At 29.8% G+C, this 23,337-nt stretch overlaps 2 protein-coding genes across 4 annotated transcripts in view; both read left to right on the forward strand.

Moving 5' to 3' along the window:
* LOC107448691 (uncharacterized) overlaps positions 1–23,337 on the forward strand; it is a 201,803-nt gene that overhangs the window by 52,667 nt on the left and 125,799 nt on the right. The window lies entirely within an intron of this gene.
* Positions 1–23,337, forward strand: part of jp (junctophilin) — a 111,052-nt gene that overhangs the window by 17,597 nt on the left and 70,118 nt on the right. For both annotated transcript variants that reach the window (XM_043044709.3, XM_043044710.3), the window contains exons 2-3: positions 17,375–17,582; positions 21,564–21,801. In XM_043044709.3, the coding sequence (XP_042900643.1) occupies positions 17,418–17,582; positions 21,564–21,801 (403 nt within the window). In that variant the 5' untranslated portion in view covers positions 17,375–17,417. The remainder of the gene's footprint in view (positions 1–17,374; positions 17,583–21,563; positions 21,802–23,337) is intronic.

Raw genomic sequence — 23,337 nt, forward strand, 5'->3', positions numbered from 1 at the left:
TAAAAGTTATTAAATGAATAGAAAATTTGAACATAATTTATAAATATGCCAAATTCAACTTTAAAGCAATAACTTAAGGGTAAGAATTTTACTTGCCAAATTGAACTTGAAATACTTGATATATTCCGAATTTAACTCTAGGTTAAGGACGTACTTACAAAATTGAACTTTATGTGCTATTAAAAGTTATTAAATTATTATAAAATTTGAACACAATTTTAAAATATTCGAAATTAAACTGAAGGAATTTAACTTTAAGGTAAGAACGTTAATTAAACAATTCAAGTTTAGTTGTTGCTCAAAATTATTATATGATTAGAAAATGTTAACACAATTTCTAAATATTCCTAATTTGATTTTAAGGTTAAGGACGTTACATACAAAATTGAACTTTATATTAAAAGTTATTTTGTTATTAAATGTTTTGTTATTATATGTTTTGTTATTTTGTAATTAAAAGTTATATTAGTTACTTTATATTAAAAGTTGAACTTTACTATTAAAAGTTATTAAACTATTAGAAAATTTGAACAGAATGTCAAAATATTCGAAATTAAACTGAAGGAATTTAACTTTAAGGGTAAGAACGTTAAATAAACAATTCAAATTTAGTTGTTGCTTAAAATTATTATATGATTAGAAAATTTTAACACAATTTCCAAATATTCCTAATTTAACTTTAAGGACATTATTTACCAAATTGAACTTTAAATTGCTAAAAATTATTAAACGAAGATTGGAAAATTTGAATACGATATTTGAACATTCCAAACTGAACTTTAGGGATTTTACTTTTAGTGTAAGAACGTTATTTACTAAATCGAGCTTTAAATTGCAAAAAAAAAAAAAAAAATTTCATGCAATTTCTGAACATTCCAAATTGAACTTTAGAGTAAGCTCATCATACTTTTACATATTAATTTTTAAATTACTCTATTACGTTAGAAGATGTAAACAGTAGAAAAAAAGTGCATTAAATGCAAATTACTTTTGATTTGATTGTTGTCTGTCAGTGGATTTTCAGATCAAGGTTCTGGTAAGACGCATTATTACCCATCTATTTTTACAAAAGACATGTTTTTCTTGACAATAACGCATTATTTATGAAAATAAACCTTTTGTAATATATAAAAACTAAAAAAAAGGTGCTGAAACACGAAAACTTGCAGGGTTTATTCACATTTGGGAAAAATTAAAAACTAATAATAACTTTTATATGAAGAAGCTGGCAATTTCTTGGTTTTAACTTACCCTAAGAATTAAAAACTTAAATAATTTGCATTCGAATCTAAGTGTTCTGTTTATACCTACAATTAGTTAGTAAATCAGAGATGCCATCTTGCTCCGGACAGCGAATAAAAATTTTCAACTGGTAGTTTATTAATTGTGATTCTTGCTTTAATAAATTAAATTTAGTAGATTTTTATCCACCACTATTTCTAAATAATTCGTAGGCTTATATAATTCACCACTTTATAGTACTTATGTAATGCTATACCTTTTAAAAAACAAGCAAAAATAGTCTAATATTTGCAAAATTTATTTTGCAGTTATTTACCGTTTTTTTAATTATTCTGCCTTGTCCGGAGCAGTTGGCATCTCTGGTAAATACATTTTTCACATTAAAAAAATTTCCAAGTGATTAAGAAACCTGTTTTATTTTCTGAGTTTATTACTTATTAATGATAGATGCAATATCAGAGATGCCAACTTGCTCCGGACAGCAAATATATATTTTAAAGTGGTAGCCAATCAATTGTGATTCTTGGTTTAATAAATTCAATTTAGTAGATTTTTATCCACCACTATTTCTGAATAATTCGTAGGCTTATATTTCTAGTATTTGTCATGCTATACCATCCCAGGGGAATTCCCCATACAACTGATGTACTACTGAATCAACTCATGCCTCACCTCATCATGGACTTATTATCTGATCCTAACTTAGAACTATGAACTGTATATGACCTCTGGACTAAATGCCAAAACAGTATAGATGAATCGGTTAGAAGCGCTTCGCGCTTAACACCGAGATTCCACTCATATCAATCAATCAATCAATGCTATACCATCAGGGGTGAAAGCGAGACGGAAAAGAGGAAAGGCTGGTAGTAAAACCATTTCAGTTATAGCTAGTTTTGGGGAGGAGTTTACTTATTCTTTTTTTTAAATTTTTCAACAATATCTACTTTATCTTGGAAAAGAAGCAGTTTTATATATATGCCAGAATTATAAAAGAAATCTTGATAGTTACAGACATTTCATTTTTTTCGAAAAAAATGCTTGAATGAAATGTTTTACGTACCAGGTTTTTCTCTTTTCCGTCTTGCTATATAAGGGCTTTCACCCATGTATACCATTTCAAAAGCTAAACCCTTTTCGGATGCGTAGGAAAATTGACCTCCAAGACCGTATGATTTCTTGAGAAATTTCCATGACCTTCCACAAGGCGATAGGATCTCGGAACTAATCCCCCCCCACCTCTTTTTTTTTTTATCATCTTTTAGATCTTTCTTCAAGTTCTCCCCAAGTTTAATCAGAATTTTTTAATCACATCATGTAAAATATTTCCACCTTAGGAAATCTTATCTTATCAGGTACAACAAGTTTTCTACTGGGGATAAACACAATTGTGTAGGTGCCAAAAAAAATTAATGTAGTTCCATTTCAAAAGCAACAACAATATTCAAATATTTGAAAAATTTACTTGTAGTTATTTACCGTCTTTAATTATTTTGGCGTGTCCGGAGCAGTTGGCATCTCTGCAATATGACTAACTCATACCTGCCAACTTTTAATCCCTTCCATTATCATTTTTCTCAGTGAATTAAAATGAAATTAAAACTTCAATTTTAAGCAAACAAATACGTTGCATTTGAAAAAACTTAAGTTGACAACCATGCTAGTAACGCATATTAATATATGTGTTTAATTTTTGTAAGAATAGTGGTGATCAAAATCATTTAAAAATTAAGTTCATAAAAGAAAAAATAGTATATATTTACTACCACTTTAAATATGAAATTAAAATCTTCCGGAAGAGTTGGCAGGTATGCTAACTGTACGTGGCTTACAGTGAGCTTCTGGAATAAGAATTTCAAGGTCTTCAAATTTATTTTTAATCAAACTTACAAAAAAATTTAAGAATCTAGATACTTCACGGCCAGAAAAATATACATAGAAAGAACTAAACTGACACAAAACTTATATTGTTCACAGCATTCACCAGCATTTTTTTACTGCCAGTGTATACTTCAAAAGCATTTTCCGCAGACCTGATTAATAAATTTAAATAATAGTTTCAGATATATCAAAACTAATATGCAGCTTTAAAAGTGGTAGCTCAAAAACATTTAATTTACTTTTAATGTATGTCTACCATGTTGCAACAAGTAGATTGATTTCTTTTTTCTTCAATCTATTTCCCGCCAATGTTGCATAAACGCATCATTTTAATAAATATTATTCTTATTGTCACTTGTGACGCATATTTTTCACTAATTTTAATTTTCTGCTATTGTCAAGCGTTGTGAATACACATTTAAAATTCGACTAATTCAACTGGAGTAAATACTTTCGGTCGAATTTTTTTTTCAACTATGCTAGTTTCTTGATTTGAAACTGTAATTGACAAATTTCACTTTTTGAAAATTTATAAATATTTCATTTGAGACTAATCACGTGTTTTTATGATGAATTTTAAATAAATAGTTTGTAAATAAAGTTAACAAATCTCATAAGAAAATGAGATTTGTTATGAGACATGTTCAACAATATGGTTTGTCCATTGATTTAGCCACTTATAAGCGCCCTTTAAATTCTCAACCCTTTAATGGGCCGTTTATTTCTAGTAAAGGTAAATTAAAGTAGTTTTGGAATTGAAATTGCTTTAAGAACAGTAATTGATATTAAAAAAAAACTCATTTAGTTTATAAAAATGCCATTTTTTTGGTGGTAAATATATTTAACATGACCTATTAGGAACTTGCTGACTTTTATTTTTCTTTATTTATAAAATAAATTCCTTAAATGCTACAAACTTCAAAAGTAATTATGTATTTTATAACTTTTATACGTTTTTTAAAAGTGACAAATGGTTACCAATTTTATTCAAACTCACTTCAAGAAAGCTGAAGTTATTGAAAAATGGAAACCTAAATTAAAAGTGGTAAAACGTGGTGGTAAGTATACTTACCAAGGCCTTCACAAGGGTTAAATATAATATTTTTAAAGCCCAATACTTTCTTTGTGTCTTAACCCCTTGGGGACGGGTGACTCAGAAAAGCATTTGTACAAAATCAGAATCAAGTTGCAATTAAATAAAAAGCGGTAACTTAAATGTAGTCGTTGCTAATTTGGCAGACTTACTTTGCTTTTTCTTTAATTATTGTTAGTCTAATCATATATATAATCAATGTTAGTTCAAAGTATAACTAAATAGTTTTATTTTGAACAAAGTAATGGTGAATTAAATAAATCAAACAATTAGAACTCCGCCCACAAATAAACTGCTAAAGAATTACTTTGATTACGAGTTTTATCTTTTTATCCTGATTGATACAGTTTCATGCTGGCACGTATTTGTGACAGTCGGCGCGAAAGGGTTAATGAATGTAATTTAACTATATTCAATGAAAATAATACCATATTTTATACGTTTTTTATGCTTGCTCAAAAATGGTCCAATTAGAAAAGCATGAATTTTGTTTTGTACAACGTACTTCTTTTTACGTACTCTGAATAATTTTTTTAAAATAGGAATCTCATTATTTTTTCCAGAAAATTTTTTATTTTTCAGGAATCCACGTCATTTATTTAATAGCCTTATCATTAATATATTTTCATACTTTGCATAGATAGCATTTATCTTTCTATAGAATATTTCGGCATTATATACAATAATTTGTGAAAATATGTAATAATTCTCATGTTTCATTCTTTGCCCCAAACCGTTCGAATTTATATGCCGAGAGGTAGAATGCCGGCAATAAAATTAACACGTTCTCTCCGGGGTGACCCACCGGTGGGTCACGCTAGATTGTCTCATCTTGGCAGCACACTGGAGTAAAAACTGGTAACAATAAATTTCATTTTTTGTTTTTTTTCCGGGAATAATAGAAATCCATAACTATCAATTGTTTTTAACGGATGCAATTTTTTTTATTGAATTGCTTCTTCGCCGTGATAAATTTCCTTACAGTGAATTGTTATTGTTGAGAATAGATTAACTCCTCCCGAATATTATCTAATATTAAAAGAGTTCTTCTACCAGTATTTTCTCTTTTCCAGTACCAGAATTTTCACTTTTCCCGGTGTGAACGTGTTAAATCAGCTGATGTTTATTTATATTTGAGAGGATATTTTCTTTTTGTAATGCTGACATAAAATAAATTTTTTAAATATTATTTTGAATAAGTTTAAAGCATTTGCGTTTTGAATTTCTAGGAGGAATAGATTAAGTAGTAATCTCGTAGTGATAAATAGAAGCTTTTAACGAAAAATGCTTCAACCATTACAGGCTTTAACCCTTTGGCGCCGACTGTCACAAATACGTGCCAGCATAAAACCGTATCAATCAGGGTAAAAAGATAAAACTGGTAACCAAAGTAGTTCTTTAGCAGTTTATTTGTGGGCAGGGTTATAATTGTTTGATTTATTTAATTCACCATTGTTTTAGTTCAAAATAAAATTATTTAGTTATACTTTGAACTAATATAGATTATATATATGATTAAACTAACAATAATTGAAATAAAAGTTTTACTTTTAGGGTTTTTACTAAATCAAACTTTAAATTACAAAAAAAAAAAAAAAAAAAAAATTATTAGAAAATTTGAATGCAATTTCTGAATTCCGAATTGTACTTTAGAGTAGGCTGATCATATTTTTAGACATTAATTTTTAAATTATATTACTACGTTCGAAGATGTAAACAGTAGGGAAAAATGTGCATTTAAATGCCGAAAATTTTTTTTTTGATTCTTGTCTGTCTGTGGATTTTCAGATAACGATACTGGCAAGACGCATTATTATCCAACTATTTTTGCAAAAAAATTATTTATGAAAATAAACCTTTTGTAATGTATAAAAACTAAAAAAAGGTGCGAAAAAACGAAAACTTGCAGGGTTTAGACGCGTTTCGGAAAAATTGAAAACTAATAACAATTTTCATATGAAGAACCTGGCGATTTCTTAGTTTTAACTTACACTAAGAATTAAAAACTTAAGTAATTTGCATTCGAATCTAAGTATTTATACCTAGAGTTAATAATGCAAAGAAATACATTTTTTCACATTTAAAAAATTCTAAGTGATTATGAAACCTGTTTCATTTTCTGAGTTTACTACATATTAATAATAGATGCAATATAACTGTACGAGGCTTGCAGTGAACTTGGTGAATAAGAATTTCAAGGTTTTCAGCCTTTTTGAACTCGAATATCTTTAAATTTGTTTTTTTGAAAATGTAACTGTCAAAAATAATTTTGAAAAATTTTAGGAATCTAGACACTTCACGCCCAGAAAAAAATATGTACGTAAAGAGTTATTAAGTAGCTGCATGGTTACTAATCTTATATTATTCACCAGCAATTTTAATGCCAGTGTTTATTTCAATTGACCATAGCATCGATTTCTATCCATTTAGTTTTAAAAATATAAAAACTAATATACAGTTTTGAGAGTGGTAGTTTAAAAACATTTAATATACTTTTAATATATGTCTACCATGTTGTAACAAGTAGATTAATTTCTTATTTTTACATGGAAATTTCGTTTCCCTTTAACCAGAGATGCTAACTTGCTCCGGACAGCAAATATATATTTTAGGGTGGTAGTTTATCAATTGTGATTCTTGGTTTAATAAATTTAATTTAGTAGATTTTTATCCACTATCAGAGATGCCAACTGCTCCGGACACTCCAAAATAATTAAAAAAAACGGTAAATAACCACAAAGCAAATTTTGCAAATATTTGACTATTTTTCTTTGCTTTATAGAAGGTATAGTATAACATAGGTACTATAAAGTGGTGAATTATATAAACCTACGAATTTTTTAGAAATAGTGGTGGATAAAAATCTACTAAATTGAATTTATTGAATCAAGACTCACAATTGATAAACTAACACTTTAAAATATATATTTGCTGTCCGAAGCAAGTTGGCATCTCTGCACTACTATTTCTAAATAATTCGTAGGCTTTCACCACTTTATAGTAATACTGCCATGCTATACCTTTCAAAAAGCAAGCAAAAATAGTCAAGTATTTGCAAAATTTACTTTGTAGTTACTTACCGTTTTTTTTTTAATTATTTCGTCTTGTCCGGAGCAGTTGGCATCTCTGCTTTAACCTACTTTCGGCCAATGGTGCATGAAAGCATCATTATAATAAATATTATTTTTATTGTCACTTGTGACGCATATTTTTCACTAATTTTATTTTTCGGCCATTGTCAAGTGTTTTGAGTACATATTTAAAATGTCAGTAATTCAATTGTAGTAAATACTTTCTGTTGAGAAATTTTTTAAAATATTCTAGTTTATTGACTTGAAACAGTAATTGACAATTTTCGCTTTTTGAAAGTGTATTATTATTTCATTTGAGATTAATCACGTGTTTTTATGATAAATTTTACTTGCAAGTTCTGTAAATAAAATAAAACAAATCTCATAAAAAAACTAGTGTTTAACAATATGGTTTGTCCATTGATTTAGCCACTTATAAGCACTCCTTTTTTTCTTAAATAAAATATTAATTTTTAAAGCCCAAAACTTTAACCGTATTTCAATGAAAATAATACCATATTTTATATGAGTTTCATGCTTGCCCAAAAATGGTTTAATTAGAAAAGCATGAATTTTTTTTGTGCAAGTTTCATTTTTTTTTTTCGTACTTTGAATAATTTTTTCTAAATAGCAATCTTATTATTTTTTCAAAAAAAAAAGAAAGAAAAATTTGTATTTTTCAGAATCTAAGTCATTTATCTAATATCTTTATCGGGAATATATTTTCATACTTTGCATAGATAGCATTTATCGTTCTTTAGAATATTTAGGTATTATGTACAATAATTAGTGAAAATATGTAATAATTCTCATGTTTATTTCTTTGCCCTAAAATGTCGGCAGGCAATAAAATTAAATCAGCTAATGTTTATTTATATTTGGGAGAATATTTTCTTCTTTAGATGCTTAGATCAAATATTTTTTTAAAGTTTATTTTGAAGAAGTTTAAAACATTTGAGTTCTAAGAAGAATAGATTAAGTAGTAATCTTTCAGTGATAGAAAACTTTTTAAGAAAAATGTTTCAACCATTACAGGCTTTAATACCTTAATGTAATTGTATTATTCGAAGTACCTGCCCCTTGCGTTGTTTACCTCATCGGCGAAAATATTTGCCAAAAGGCAACGGAGGAGTGTTATCGAAAAAAGAAAGTAAACAATAATATGAATAATATACACGAAAAAAAAGGAATCCGATTAATGAGTAATATTATATACAGGTACGATAGCAGTAAGTCTGAATAAAATACATAAAAATAAAAATATCTATACGATAGCGAATTTCAACCTGATTAAAATATGAATATATTTTTGAGGAAGTTAGTTTTTCGGTAATTGTTTTACCAGCACTTGAAAATCCATTCTCGAAAAAAGTGAATATTGGCAGATACGGAAGCACATATTAATAGCCATTATCGAAGCGGAATCAGTATCGGTGAAAGACATTATATAGTAAGATGGAAAAGAGCACAAAAACTGACGTCAACATTTTTTCAAGAAAAATAAAATATCTGTAACTATTAAGATTTCTTTTATAACTGTGGTATGTATGTAAAACTGCTTCACTTCCAAGATAAAGTAAATATTCTTGAATAGTTTGAAGGGAAAAAAAAGAATAGTTGAACTCAATTCGAAAACTAGCTATAATTGATAAGGTTTTACTACCAGTATTTCTTCTTTTCCGTCTCGCTTTCACCCCTGATTATAAGAGAAGTGGGATATAAAGTATCCCATTACTTTTAGAATTACATAAATAACTAAAATTATAATTTTTTTTTTTTTTTTTATCTTTTAACCCTTTCGCGTCGACTGTTTCAAATGCGTGTCAGAATAAAACCGTATCAATCAGGGTAAAAAGATAAAACTGGTAATCAAAGTAATTCTTTTGCAGTTTATTTGTGGGCGGAGTTATAATTGTTTGATTTATTTAATTCACCATTACTTTGTTCAAAATAAAACTATTTAGTTATGCTTTGAACTAACATTGATTATATAGATGATTAAACTAACAATAATTAAAGTAGAAGCAAAGTAAGTCCGTCAAATTAGAAACGACTGCATTTAAGTTACCGTTTTTTATTTAATTACATCCAGATTCTGATTTTTTACGATGGCTCTTCTGAATCACCTGTCCCCAAGGGGTTAAACAACTGTTTATGACAACCACCTTAAAATTTTGAAAAATATATAACACATCATTTTTTTTATTTTTTTTTTAACGATTATACCATGACCACAAATCGCCTGAAACCACAAATCGCCGGGATAAAAATTTCGTGACAAATTCTGTTTCACCTCCTTTGGTAATATAAATTTTGAAATAGAGAAGAAAGTGAGTTCAAATTATAAAATGGTAAAATGATACATTTCGAATAACAGATATTTTTTCTTTCAAAATGTAAAAATGTTACCAAATTATGGCGGGATTACTGCACTACTGAGTAACCCTGCAGTTTCCACTTTGTAGTACTTATGTCATGCTATACCTCTTAAAAAGCAAGCAAAAATATTCGAATATTTGCAAAATTCACTTTGTAGTTATTTACCGTTTTTTTTTTTAATTATTATTTATTATAATTTTGGCGAGAAGTTGGCATCTCTCAATAGAGCCATTTTTCATGGAACAAAAGCGCAGTATATCAAAATTGTCCACCAAAAGAAAAGACAATGCTGTAAAATGTGTTTTTTTATATAAAAAAATAGATTTTTTTTTGGCCGGTTTTTTTCTAGAAAACCTGTGCGTTAAGAGGTTAATAGTATGGTAAAACATGTAAAAACATAGAGTGGTTTGGATAAATGTTTTCGCATTTATTTACAAATATCGTAGCTATATATATATATATATATATATATATATATATATATATATATATATATATATATATATATATATATATATATATATATATCGGCATCCAATTTTCTTCGCCAATAATTTTCTTTTTACTAGCAATTTTTTCTCAATCTAGTTTCTTCACGATCAATTTGTTCTTGAAACCACTTCTGATTATGTGGGGACGGCATGAGTGGTCGTCTTTGAAAATAAGAGGCACTGTACTTTAACAAAACATATATTAAACGCTAAATTTACATAAAGATGGACGATAAACAAACACAGGAACAACACAAAATAAATGAGTTCGTCATCGTGAAGTTAAAGGAAAATCGTCATTGCTAATCCTCTCTGGAATTCTTCAGCGTCTCCTTTTTTGTTAGTTCCATTACGCGCTCCCGTGTCTCTCGTGTCTTTGGGAAATTCGCACGGGGTCTAACTTGCAGCTTACATAATCTGTCATAATCTGGTTAGATCTCTAGCTAGATCAGCTTACAGCACAGGAACTGGTACTATAGATTGGAACTGGCACTACAGATAGGAACTGGCACTACAGAATCGGCCGTCCTGCATTTCGACTGGTCCTCCAGCGACTCTAAAAAGAATAAAAAAGAAAAAGCAGAACAGACTGACAAATAAAATTAATAACTGAAAAATAAATGTTTTAGGTTAGTGTCTTTCATGAAAAAAAAAATCTTTCAGGTAAGAGTGTATCAGTTCAGGCACGTTCACTCTTCCATCTTTGCACGTCTTTTCTCTTCTTCAAAGGCTTCGTCTTCTTTTCTTTTCAACGTCTTTGGTCTTTTTTCCTTAGCGTCTTTCGTCTTTTTTTTTAACGTCTTTCGTCTTGAACTTCTTCGTCTTTAAATTCTTTTGTCTTCTTTCACGTCTTTCGTCTTCTTTTACGTCTTTCGTCTTTAAATTCTTTCATCTTCTTTTACGTCTTTAAATTCTTTCGTCTTCTTTTACGTCTTTAAATTCTTTCGTCTTCTTTTACGTCTTTCGTCTTTAAATTCTTTCGTCTTCTTTCAAGTCTTTCGTCTTTAAATTCTTTCGTCTTCTTTTACGTCTTTAAATTCTTTCGTCATCTATTACGTCTTTCGTCTTTAAATTCTTTCGTCTTTCTTTACGTCTTCTTCAAAAATCAAATTCTTTAGCAACTAATTTTTCATCTTCAAAAATTACAGTCTTTATTTTTTTTTGTCTTGGCAAGTACTAAAATTCTTCTTGGCAACCGCTAAAATTCTTCTTGGCAACCGCTAAAATTCTTCTTGGCAACCGCTCCATGATTTAAGATACTCCGCACACGTTGTCGAGCAGTTGGGTCCTTCGTGATTCCCTTCTTTTACTACATCATAGGTATTTCCTCCTTTTACTCTTGTTATTTTGTAAGGGCCAAGGTACTTAGGTTTTAGCTTCAAATGAGGTCCAAATTGGGTTCTTTTGATGGCGACCAAATTTCCAATTTCGTAGGATTTTGGCTCCTTTCTTCTTAAATTATAGGTCTTTTTATTTTCTTGTTGAATTTTAAAAATTTGTTGCTTTGCGTTTTTTCTTAGTTCCTCTCTTTGGGTGTCAAACTGAGACTGAAATTCAATTTCGATCATTTCCTTTAGTTTTCCCAGTCCATTAGTGTTCATTTTTGTCCCAAAAAGCAATTCAAATGGAGTAGTGTCTATGCTTCTTTGATAGGTTGAATTTATCGCTTGTTGAACTTTATTTGTATGCTTGTACCATTCAGCTGGATTTTCTATGGATAATTTTGAAAGAATCGATATGATGGTTTGATTAATACGCTCTACTTGTCCGTTAGCTCTTGGTAAACCTGTTGTTATTAAATGATGTTTAATATTTTCTTTCGAGCAATAATCAGCAAATTCACTGGAGGTAAATGTTGTACCCCTATCTGAAATTATCTGGGAAGGATTTCCAAATACAGTTTTTTGGATTTCTAATTTGGCTAAAGTTTCAGCTGACGTAGTAGTCTTCGTGGGATAAATCCATACAAACTTGGTAAAAGCATCTATTATCGCTAACACATATTTATAATTTTTATGGGTGCTCTCCAAAGGTCCGAGATGATCAATATGAAAAGTTTTCAAAGGCGTATCTTCTTTATGCAATGGATGTAATAGTCCCTCTTTCTTTCCTCTTTTATGATTCATCAGTATGCAATGAACACAATTTGCTATGATGTTTTCTATTTTCTGTCTAAGTTTGGGTATGAAATAATATTCTTCGATTTCTTTTTCCGTATATTTAATTCCAGAGTGTTCTTTCTCATGAGCTGTTCTTATAATTTCGATTTGCATATTTTCTGGCACAACCACCAATTCTTTGCCATCAACAAATTTATACAAAATTTCGTTTCTATTGCAATAATCTTCATAATTCGAAATTTTAAGTAGTTCTTTTATAGTCTTAATTCCAGTATCTTTATCTTGGGCTAACAAAGATTTTAATTGATTAAACGCTTTCTTTTCTTCAATGCTAAACTTAAACTTATGATATTTTTTTAGCAGGTCACTCAGCGGTCTAGCTATTATAGCATAGTTCGGAATAAATTTTCTGAAGTATCCGGTCAATCCCAAAAAACTATGAATTTTTTTCAAATTTGTTGGCTCCGGAAAGTTAAGAACTGCTTTGGTTTTCAAGGTAGATGGGAATATTTTTCCATCCTCTATCACATGACCTAAAAATTCTATGCGCTTCTTTAAGAAATGGGACTTCTTAAAATTAATATTAAGTCCATATTCACTAGCAATATTTAAAACCCGATTAAGTCGCTCAATACCTTCTTCAAGGGAGGAGGACAGAATTATAATGTCGTCTAAATATGGTAAAACTATACCCTCATTAATCAAAGTTCGGAAAATGGTGTTTATGTATCTTTGAAATACAGCGGGAGAGTTGCATAGTCCAAAAGGAACTTTAAGAAATTGATATTGTCCTTCATGTGTCACAAATGAAGTGTATTTTCTACTATCTTTATTTACATCGACATGTAGGAATCCGTTCTTAAGATCAATTGTACTGAAAATTTTCGAGTCTTGTAGTCTATCTAAAATGTCTTCAATTAATGGGAGAGGAAATCTATCTTTGACAATTATCTTATTTAATTTTCTATAATCTATGCAAATACGAGGAGATCCGTCTTTTTTCTTAACTATTACAACGGGACTACAATATTCGGAAGAACTAGGCTCCACTATTCCTTGTTTTAACCATTCAACGACTTGAGCTTCAACAGTCTTCTTTTCAGAAAACGGCAATCTACGTGGCTGGTGAAATATCGGTTCCTGACTTTTAACCAAAATGTTCATTTCCACATTAGTTGTCTTAAGTTTATCTGGCGCATAATCTAAAACTAATTGTTGTAACTTATTTTTTAAAACATTAGGAACACAAGGATCTATGTTAATTTCAATCTCATCAGATATAGTAAGATCGATTGGTAAAGTAGACAAATAGTTTACTTCATCAAAACACGGAATTTTATTTTTAATTGTGATACCCTTTTCATTGATTATTGTTTCACCGTGCATTAAGACATTAAGGCCTATAATAGCGTCATACGGCATCATATCATTTTCTACGACACATATTTCAGCCAAACATTTGAAATCGTCAATTTTAATACTTTCTTTAAAATAACCTAACGGAGTCACTTTTGATTTACCAAATCCGTTTAGAGTACAATTAAATGGAAATAGTTCTTTGGAGTTTAAATTATTAAAAATTGATCTTTTGATTAAAGTGGCTTGACTTCCTGTATCAATCAAAGACTTCACAGTTAAGTTATCAACCGTTACCATTTTAAACAACTTTGGCTTTACACTAACATTTAAAGTAGGAACTTCCGTTTTTGCATTTGATTTTGGACATTGCGAAGCTTTGTGTCCAAACGCTTCACATTTAAAACACTTTAAACCCTTATCTTTATGTATGCAATATTTTGAAATATGATTTCTTGAACCACAATTGTAACACAATTTATTGTTAAAAGTTTCAACATCAGTATTATACCTTATCTTTTCATTATTATTTTCATATTTATTTTTATTCCTATTTGAAACATCTTTTCTCACATTATACCTATCATCATATTTTGCTTTTGTTCTATCATAAGAATTATATTTACTATCAAAGTCATGTTTTGTTCTGATTTTATCGAAAGCATTTTTACTCTTTGCGGAATCACTTTTTATTATTTCATAAACTTTAAGTTTCTCTTTAAATTCGGACAAATTTTTGCAGCCGTACAAAACAATTTTGTTTTCATGCTTATCGTTAATCCCCTTAATTACATAATGCATAAAAGCAGCATCGTCTATTTTTCCGAAATTACAGATCTCTTTCATCTTTAAATAATATTCTTGAGCCGATTCACAATCCTTCATTTTTCGTCTACTTAAAAGATCATGCAAATTGGCAGAATTAATTTCAAATGAAAATTCGTCAATCAAAGCTTCTTTTAATTTTCGCCATGAATTTATTTCCGGTACAGTTCTGACAAATAAAGAGGCGATACCACCAAGAGATCTTTTGGCAAAAATAAATTTTTGTAAATCTGACAAATTAAACAATTTTGAAATATTTTCGAAATGTTCGATCCAATGAACAATATTTTCATGCGATCCTGCATTATACTTAGAAATAGTACTTTCGATATCAGAATAATTAATAGCAACATTTTGAAATTCGAAATTTCTACAGGAATTATTTTTATCTTTTAAACACGAATTACTGTTTTTATTTTCATCATTTCTCTGCACTGGAAAATTGTGTTCCTTCTCTTTAATCAAAGGTTCAGTTTCACTTTGAGGATTGCTTATGTCGTCGTCCGACTCTGAACTAGACGCGTTGGCGCTGTTGGCGAACTCTGCCAGTTTATTCAAATCCATTAATAACGTCAACATGTTTATTGCAATTTCGGTTTCATTGCCTTCGTACGAAATATTTAGAATATTAGAAAGAGTTATAAGTTGGTTAAGAGTGAATTCTTTTTCAATATTTTTTAATTTATTTTGAAATTCTTCGCTGTCTAAAGTAAAATTGAAACCAGTAAAATTTCTTAATCGTTTTCTGTTTGAACGATCGCCTTCTACATCGAAAATAAATTTATGTAAAAGTCTTATTTTGTCTTTTTTAAAATTTTTCAGTGCTTTGCTTACTTGCTTAATATCGTTAAGAATCATTTTTGATTAATGAATAAAAGTCTACGTACCCCAATTGTAGTTGCAGAGATGAGATAAAAAAAAAACGAAAGTTTCATCACAACGCCATTCCGTTACTAACTCTCACAAGAATGAAACCATTCGGCATCCAATTTTCTTCGCCAATAATTTTCTTTTTACTAGCAATTTTTTCTCAATCTAGTTTCTTCACGATCAATTTGTTCTTGAAACCACTTCTGATTATGTGGGGACGGCATGAGTGGTCGTCTTTGAAAATAAGAGGCACTGTACTTTAACAAAACATATATTAAACGCTAAATTTACATAAAGATGGACGATAAACAAACACAGGAACAACACAAAATAAATGAGTTCGTCATCGTGAAGTTAAAGGAAAATCGTCATTGCTAATCCTCTCTGGAATTCTTCAGCGTCTCCTTTTTTGTTAGTTCCATTACGCGCTCCCGTGTCTCTCGTGTCTTTGGGAAATTCGCACGGGGTCTAACTTGCAGCTTACATAATCTGTCATAATCTGGTTAGATCTCTAGCTAGATCAGCTTACAGCACAGGAACTGGTACTATAGATTGGAACTGGCACTACAGATAGGAACTGGCACTACATATATATATTTTTAATCTTCTAATTATGTTTTGCTACTAAGTTAAATTAATCTATAAACTATGCCTAGATCTTTTTATCCTATGATCTGATAATTAATTAGTGCTAAGAAATCAGTAAGTCCTACATTGTTTTAATTGAATTTATTCAACTTTTATTTTCCGAAAATTAAGAAAGGTGTATTTAGATGTAGACAGAAATTTTAATTCAATCTACTGTCTTTACTAAACTAATTACCATCATCTAAAGCTATTTAACTCAATTAAAAACTTTATCTGAAGTGAATAACCGGTAAAAAAATAACTTTAATAATTGGTTTTTCAATATTTTATTTAAAATCTGTTAAATATTTGAGTTAAAAGGTTAAGGAAATTTAACTGTCCCTACTATGCATGATACTTTTGCGGTACAATCTGAAACTAAAAGTAAAATTATGTGTAATTTAAGAAATAACATAGTCAAAAGAAAGTTAATTTTCCTTCTTTTTTTTTAAAAAAAAAAAAAAAAAAAAGAACATGAGCGTTTCCGTCATTAATAAATCAAATTTATTATACTCCTTATTAATCAGACTTAACTCAATTACTACCTCCTGTTATATAAGTTAAAAGAACATTTCGTTCGAAAAACATTCGACTGCAAAGGCGAGATGAAAAGGAAATACAACTTATTTTGAAGTATACAAAAGTTATAGTGTCTACAATAATGGATCGAAAGGCCGGGATAGCCTGGTTGGTAGGGTACTATACCCATGTCCAAGAAGTCACGGTTTCGATCCCGCTAGCCGAAGACTCCCCGTGTAGTAAATGATGACTGATGCTCGTTAAATCTGTCGAGTCACAAAGTCCTCCATGTTGCAAAACAGATCATATCTCTGGGGATACTGATCCGAGAGTTTCCTTGTCTTCTGGATTGGTTCAAAATTACAAGGTTTCGGAGTTCAACGATGTTGTAAAATAAAATAAAATAATGCATCGATAATAAAGATTATATGCAAGCAAGCATTCAGTTTTTAAAATTATTTGAATGTTATTCAAAACAACCTAATATTTGTATTAATAAAAATGAGAGACTTGTTTTCTGATAATTTTGGAATATTACTTAGTTAAAATTTAAAATTCAAGGCATTTACAAGGACCTAGGGGAGAGCTGGTATTACAGAAGTATACAAAAACAGTCATATTGTCTGCATTAGCGCATCAATAATATATGCATGCAAGTGTTCAACATTTACTATTATTTAAATGTTATCGAAAATAACGCAATATTTGTATTAATAAAAAAGGGAAGTTTTTGTATTATTTTGGTATATTGCTTATTTTTGAATTTATGAATAAATACAGTTTTTTTTCCTTGAAAGCATCAATTGATTGTTGTACATTTTATAACGAATTCATTTAAAATTATAAATGTGTTGTAATGTTTTCTTTTAATTACCCTTACCGTTTACTGTATCTTTTTAGGTTGGGATAATGAAGATGATCATAGTGTGAGTGTGGGGAGGTTATGGCCGGGGGTCGGAGTGAACCTGTTCCTGGTGGGAGGTTCGATTTCGACGATGGTGGTACGTATTGCGGAGGATGGGAGGATGGTAAGGCCCACGGTCATGGAGTGTGCACGGGACCGAAGAGTCAAGGGGAGTACAGTGGATCGTGGCACTTTGGATTTGAAGTAAGCATACTGGCTATTCTCCAGAAATTTGACAAGTTGCATATTTTCTTTCTAAAAACATAACTATTGAGGCGTTTCAATTTTATTTTTAAAAGCATAAATTTATTATATCATCAATATTATGATCATTTCTCATTTATGCACCTTGTTTAATTAAATTTTCAGTGTAATTACAAAGCATGTTAAATATTTTTTGCACATATTTTTTTGTTAAATGTTGAGATTATTAGAAATATATGCTATATTTTCCCTTGCCTTTTAATATTTTCACAATTCATCAGGAGAAGACTATCCCTTAATTTACCTATCATTATTGTTCCATGCAATAATTATATTAAATAAATTGCTACATTAAATATATTAAATATGGCTTCATATTAAATAAAATAGGAATAAATAACCTTGTACAATCTCTTATGCTTCACTAGCAAGTGAAATATGGTAGATTTTCAGGCTAAAAGTTAAACTTTTTTATATTCCAAATCAACTCAAAATATATATGTATATATAGAACTGTAAAAAAAAGGATAAAAGAAATAAGAAAAAAACGAAAGAAATATCAACGAAATAAGAGAGAATCGAAAAAATATATCAATTTACATTTTAAGTCAATTTTTTAAAGTAAGTCAATTCTCTAAATTATTGAAATCAATTTACATTTTATAGTTAATAATCCCTCTAAGAGCTAATTTAAAAAAATACACAATGAGGTTATTATTTCAGAGTTTCGACAAAATATTTTTAAGTTTTGTCCCTTCCTTCCTCTTTAAAGTATGTTTTAACGCGTTAAATGCCACGCTAATTTTACATGGCTTACCCGTCTGGCCAAGCGGTAAATAACAACAAACTTTGCATATATTAGATAGATTTTGCTAGTTTTTTAAAAGCTTTTGCATGACAAATTACTAGCATACCTGCCAACTTTTACGCATTTGGCATAAAATTTTATTTTTATATTTAAAGTGGTAGTAAATATATACTACTTTTTCTTTTATGAACTTAATTTTTAAATGACTTTGATCACTACTATTCTTAAAAAAATTAAGCATATATATTAATATGTGTACATTCATGGTTAAGATTTTTCTAATACAACGTATTTCTTTGCTTAAAATAGAAATTTTAATTCCGTTTTACTACCACTGGGAAAAATCATAATGGAGGGAATTAAAAGTTGGCAGGTATGCAATTCGTTCGTTGTTGTAGAACTGGGCATCTGAGGCCTAAATATCCCATGACGGGAACATACATAGGAAAGATGTGATGTAGGCTTGGAATAGAACCTTTTAGCACGGCAATACAAAGTAATGAATAATATAAGCCTACGAATTTTTTAGAAATAGTGGTGGATAAAAATCTACTAAATTGAATTTATTAAACTAATAATCACAATTAATAAACTATCACTTGAAAATATTAATTCACTGTCCGGAACAAGTTGGCGTCACTGTGTATATAAATAAAACTATTTTTGTTCGTTCTATATTGTATTAATTTCTTCAAACCATTTCATACCTGGTAACTTTTAATCCCTTCCATTATCATTTTTCCCAGTGGTATTAAAATGGAATTAAAACTTCAATTTTAATCAAACAAATACGTTGTATTTGAGAAAACTTAAGTTGACAACCATGATAGTAACGCATATTAATATATGTGCTTAATTTTTGTAAGAATAGTGGTGATCAATATCATTTAAAAATTAAGATTATAAAAAAAAAATGGTATATAATTACTACCACTTTAAATATGAAAATAAAATACTCCGGAAAATCCGGAGGAGTTAGCAGGTATGCCATTTTAGTAAGGATAATAATGCAAAAAAAGTAATAATTTACTCAAATTATGTGTTTCTAATAATCTTGGCTTCGCCGGCCCCCGGGTAAACATCTATAAGTTTGTTTTTTCTTTTTAAATTACAAGTTTAAGATCTATTTGGCACCTTGGCGATTGTAGTTGGCGCGACAGATTACGATACGAAAATATCCGGTATTTATGGATATGGGACATCTGTAATTGCATTACTCTGATAACCAAATTTATTATTCATTTTATAAATTTCCAAAAATAAATTATCTAACTTCAATTACTAAATTACTTTACTTCTTTCTTTTCGAGCACCTTTTGTAACATTTTGAGACACATGAGATGTGACATTCATAGTAATTTAATGTTAATGCATTCTTTTTCTAATAACCACCACTTTTTTATCTATAGAAAACTGAACTGAATGCTTCTGTAATTTTATCTAACATTTCAAAGTGTAGCGAAATATTTTCTCCGGTGGTATGGAATTCATAGCTCGCAAAATTGGTTCAGTCCTAGTCCTGTCGGTTGGTCTGGGTGCCTGAGACCGGAGTGGCCCTTTACCCCTTCATAATGGAGGGGAGGATCCTTGAGGTGTTTCCTTGTGGTCCTTGTATCCTAAAAATGGAAGTAGAAAATTATTATGAGCCCTTTGCTCGAGTAATATCATGAAATGATAAATTTTTAATATATATATGCAAGTAAATAAATACTGGAGAAAAAGAATACTAAAAATGTACTTCCTATAAGAAGTTGGTCTAATTTAATTTAACTTCTCAGGTACAATTCACTTTCTCATATCACATCCTCAACTTTCTCATACTCTTCATAATTCATAAGCATATAGTCAATTTTCTAAATCCATTTTCGAAAATCTATTCTCGAAAAGAGTGAATGTTAGCAGGTATGGGTACTGTATTCGGAAATCAGCTCATAAGCATTACGTCCAATTTTCTTACGAAATTTCAGTAAGATATTATTTTAATATATGTACAAAATGTATGTTTTTCATTTCATTAAATTGTGTGTTTGAATCAAATTTATTTTTTCCTCCACTACACACGTATTGATTAAACATTTATATAAATGTTTGATAAAAATTATTTTTGCCAACAATTGCATGGCTGCCAACTTGCATGGGCCATTGGGAAATAATTTTCTTAGCTGTACCAACATTAACGTTTTACAGTTTTAAATCTTGAAGTTTCAAAAAAAGTTGTCGTAGTTTTTACAACGTATCAATAATTGAAAAGAGCATGTAAATAAGATCTATTTGATTGGCTAATTATATTTATCGATGTCTTAATAGTTTAGTTTTTAAAAATTTTTTCCAAACTTAATTGTTGTTTTACTACCACTTTGTAAACTCTTTTTCAACGACCGTACAAGTTGACAGGTATGCAATTCTAGTGTCACTATCTCTTAAGAGAATTATTATCTGTATTAGTTGCTTACAACTTATATTTCAATTCTCATTTCCCAGCCACTTCAAATAATCATGCTGATAAGATGGAATTATAACTTTTTATAAATTAACTGATCCGATTTATTACGACTTCTCATAATGCGGAGTTTTTATGAAGAAACTGGTAATACGTTTAAGCGAAGTGGATATTTTTTGTTAGTCAGTTACCGTTTTATATATTTAAAACTGTTTAATGACACTGATCAATTAAGTCGCTCCGTTTTACCATTAAAATATATCTCATTAAATTTACTGAGGCATTTTGATCAGTATGAATTATTAGAAACAATCTGTTACAGCAATCTTCCCCAACCCCGTTTTAGAATTTTCCACCCTGCTAAGTGTTTTATTTTCGGGAAATCTTGAAAGATATAGTTTGTCTACGGTAAGAACTCCCCCTACCACTAAGTCTGAGGCCGTCTGCTGCTATGGAAACAAGAATAGCACATTTCAGGAAGGGTAGCTTCTCTTCACTCAAGGGCTAACACAATAGACCCAATAAAAATATTCCCTTTCTGTCGCTGACCAGAGCCAAAACCTGGCTTAAACAATTACCCTACACCCCTACATGAAATAGTTATACCTCGTTACCTTAACCACCACCACGGGTCCAGACGAATGACTAGGGGAGTTCTTACTTTAGACAAACTATATATGAATGGTTGTAATTACGGAACATCCTGTATAGCGAGGATTTGTTTTTTTATCAGGTGTCTGGTGTCTACACGTGGCCCAGTGGAAGTACGTATGAAGGTCAGTGGCAGAACGGCAAAAGACATGGCTTAGGAGTCGAGACCCGTGGTCGCTGGACGTACCGGGGGGAGTGGACTCAGGGATTCAAAGGTCGATATGGTATCCGGCAGAGTGTAAGCTCCGGTGCTAAATATGAAGGCACTTGGGCTAACGGCCTGCAGGATGGATACGGATCTGAGACATACGCCGATGGAGGTAAGCACGCATTTTCATGCTATTGCACGCATATTAGATGAATAATTTGAATTTACATGTTATTGTAATCAGATTAATTATTAGCGTTATTTTGATTTATTTATTCATAACCGTCGTTGAACAGCCGACTCAATTTTTTGGGTTTTCGACTAGTAATGTTCAACTCCATCGATAATTGCATGAAATGATTGGGTAAGCACGCATTTTCATGCTATTGCACGTATATTAAAAGAATAATTTGAATTTACATGTTATTATAATCAGATTAATTATGAGCGTTATTTTGATTGATTTATTCATAACCATCGTTGAACAGCCGACTCAATTTTTTGGGTTTTCGACTAGTAATGTTTAACTCCATAGATAATTGCATGAAATGATTGGGTAAGCACGCATTTTCATGCTATTGCACGTATATTAAAAGAATAATTTGAATTTATAAAAGAATAATTTGAATAATTAATCTGATTATAATAACATGATATGTTATTATAATCAGATTAATTATAAGCGTTATTTTGATTGATTTATTCATAACCGTCGTTGAACAGCCGACTCAATTTTTTGGGTTTTCGACTAGTAATGTTCAACTCCATAGATAATTGCATGAAATGATTGGGTAAGCACGCATTTTCATGCTATTGCACGTATATTAAAAGAATAATTTGAATTTACATGTTATTATAATCAGATTAATTATAAGCGTTATTTTGATTGATTTATTCATAACCATCGTTGAACAGCCGACTCAATTTTTTGGGTTTTCGACTAGTAATGTTCAACTCCATAGATAATTGCATGAAATGATTGGGTAAGCACGCATTTTCATGCTATTGCACGTATATTAAAAGAATAATTTGAATTTATAAAAGAATAAGTTGAATAATTAATCTGATTATAATAACATGATATGTTATTATAATCAGATTAATTATAAGCGTTATTTTGATTGATTTATTCATAACCGTCGTTGAACAGCCGACTCAATTTTTTGGGTTTTCGACTAGTAATGTTCAACTCCATAGATAATTGCATGAAATGATTGGGTAAGCACGCATTTTCATGCTATTGCACGTATATTAAAAGAATAATTTGAATTTACATGTTATTATAATCAGATTAATTATAAGCGTTATTTTGATTGATTTATTCATAACCATCGTTGAACAGCCGACTCAATTTTTTGGGTTTTCGACTAGTAATGTTCAACTCCATAGATAATTGCATGAAATGATTGGGTAAGCACGCATTTTCATGCTATTGCACGTATATTAAAAGAATAATTTGAATTTATAAAAGAATAAGTTGAATAATTAATCTGATTATAATAACATGATATGTTATTATAATCAGATTAATTATAAGCGTTATTTTGATTGATTTATTCATAACCGTCGTTGAACAGCCGACTCAATTTTTTGGGTTTTCGACTAGTAATGTTCAACTCCATAGATAATTGCATGAAATGATTGGGTAAGCACGCATTTTCATGCTATTGCACGTATATTAAAAGAATAATTTGAATTTACATGTTAT

The sequence above is a fragment of the Parasteatoda tepidariorum genome, chromosome 9 (genome assembly GCF_982258835.1).
Source record: "Parasteatoda tepidariorum strain Cologne lab strain chromosome 9, Ptep-v5.0, whole genome shotgun sequence".
NCBI classification, from domain to species: domain Eukaryota; kingdom Metazoa; phylum Arthropoda; class Arachnida; order Araneae; family Theridiidae; genus Parasteatoda; species Parasteatoda tepidariorum.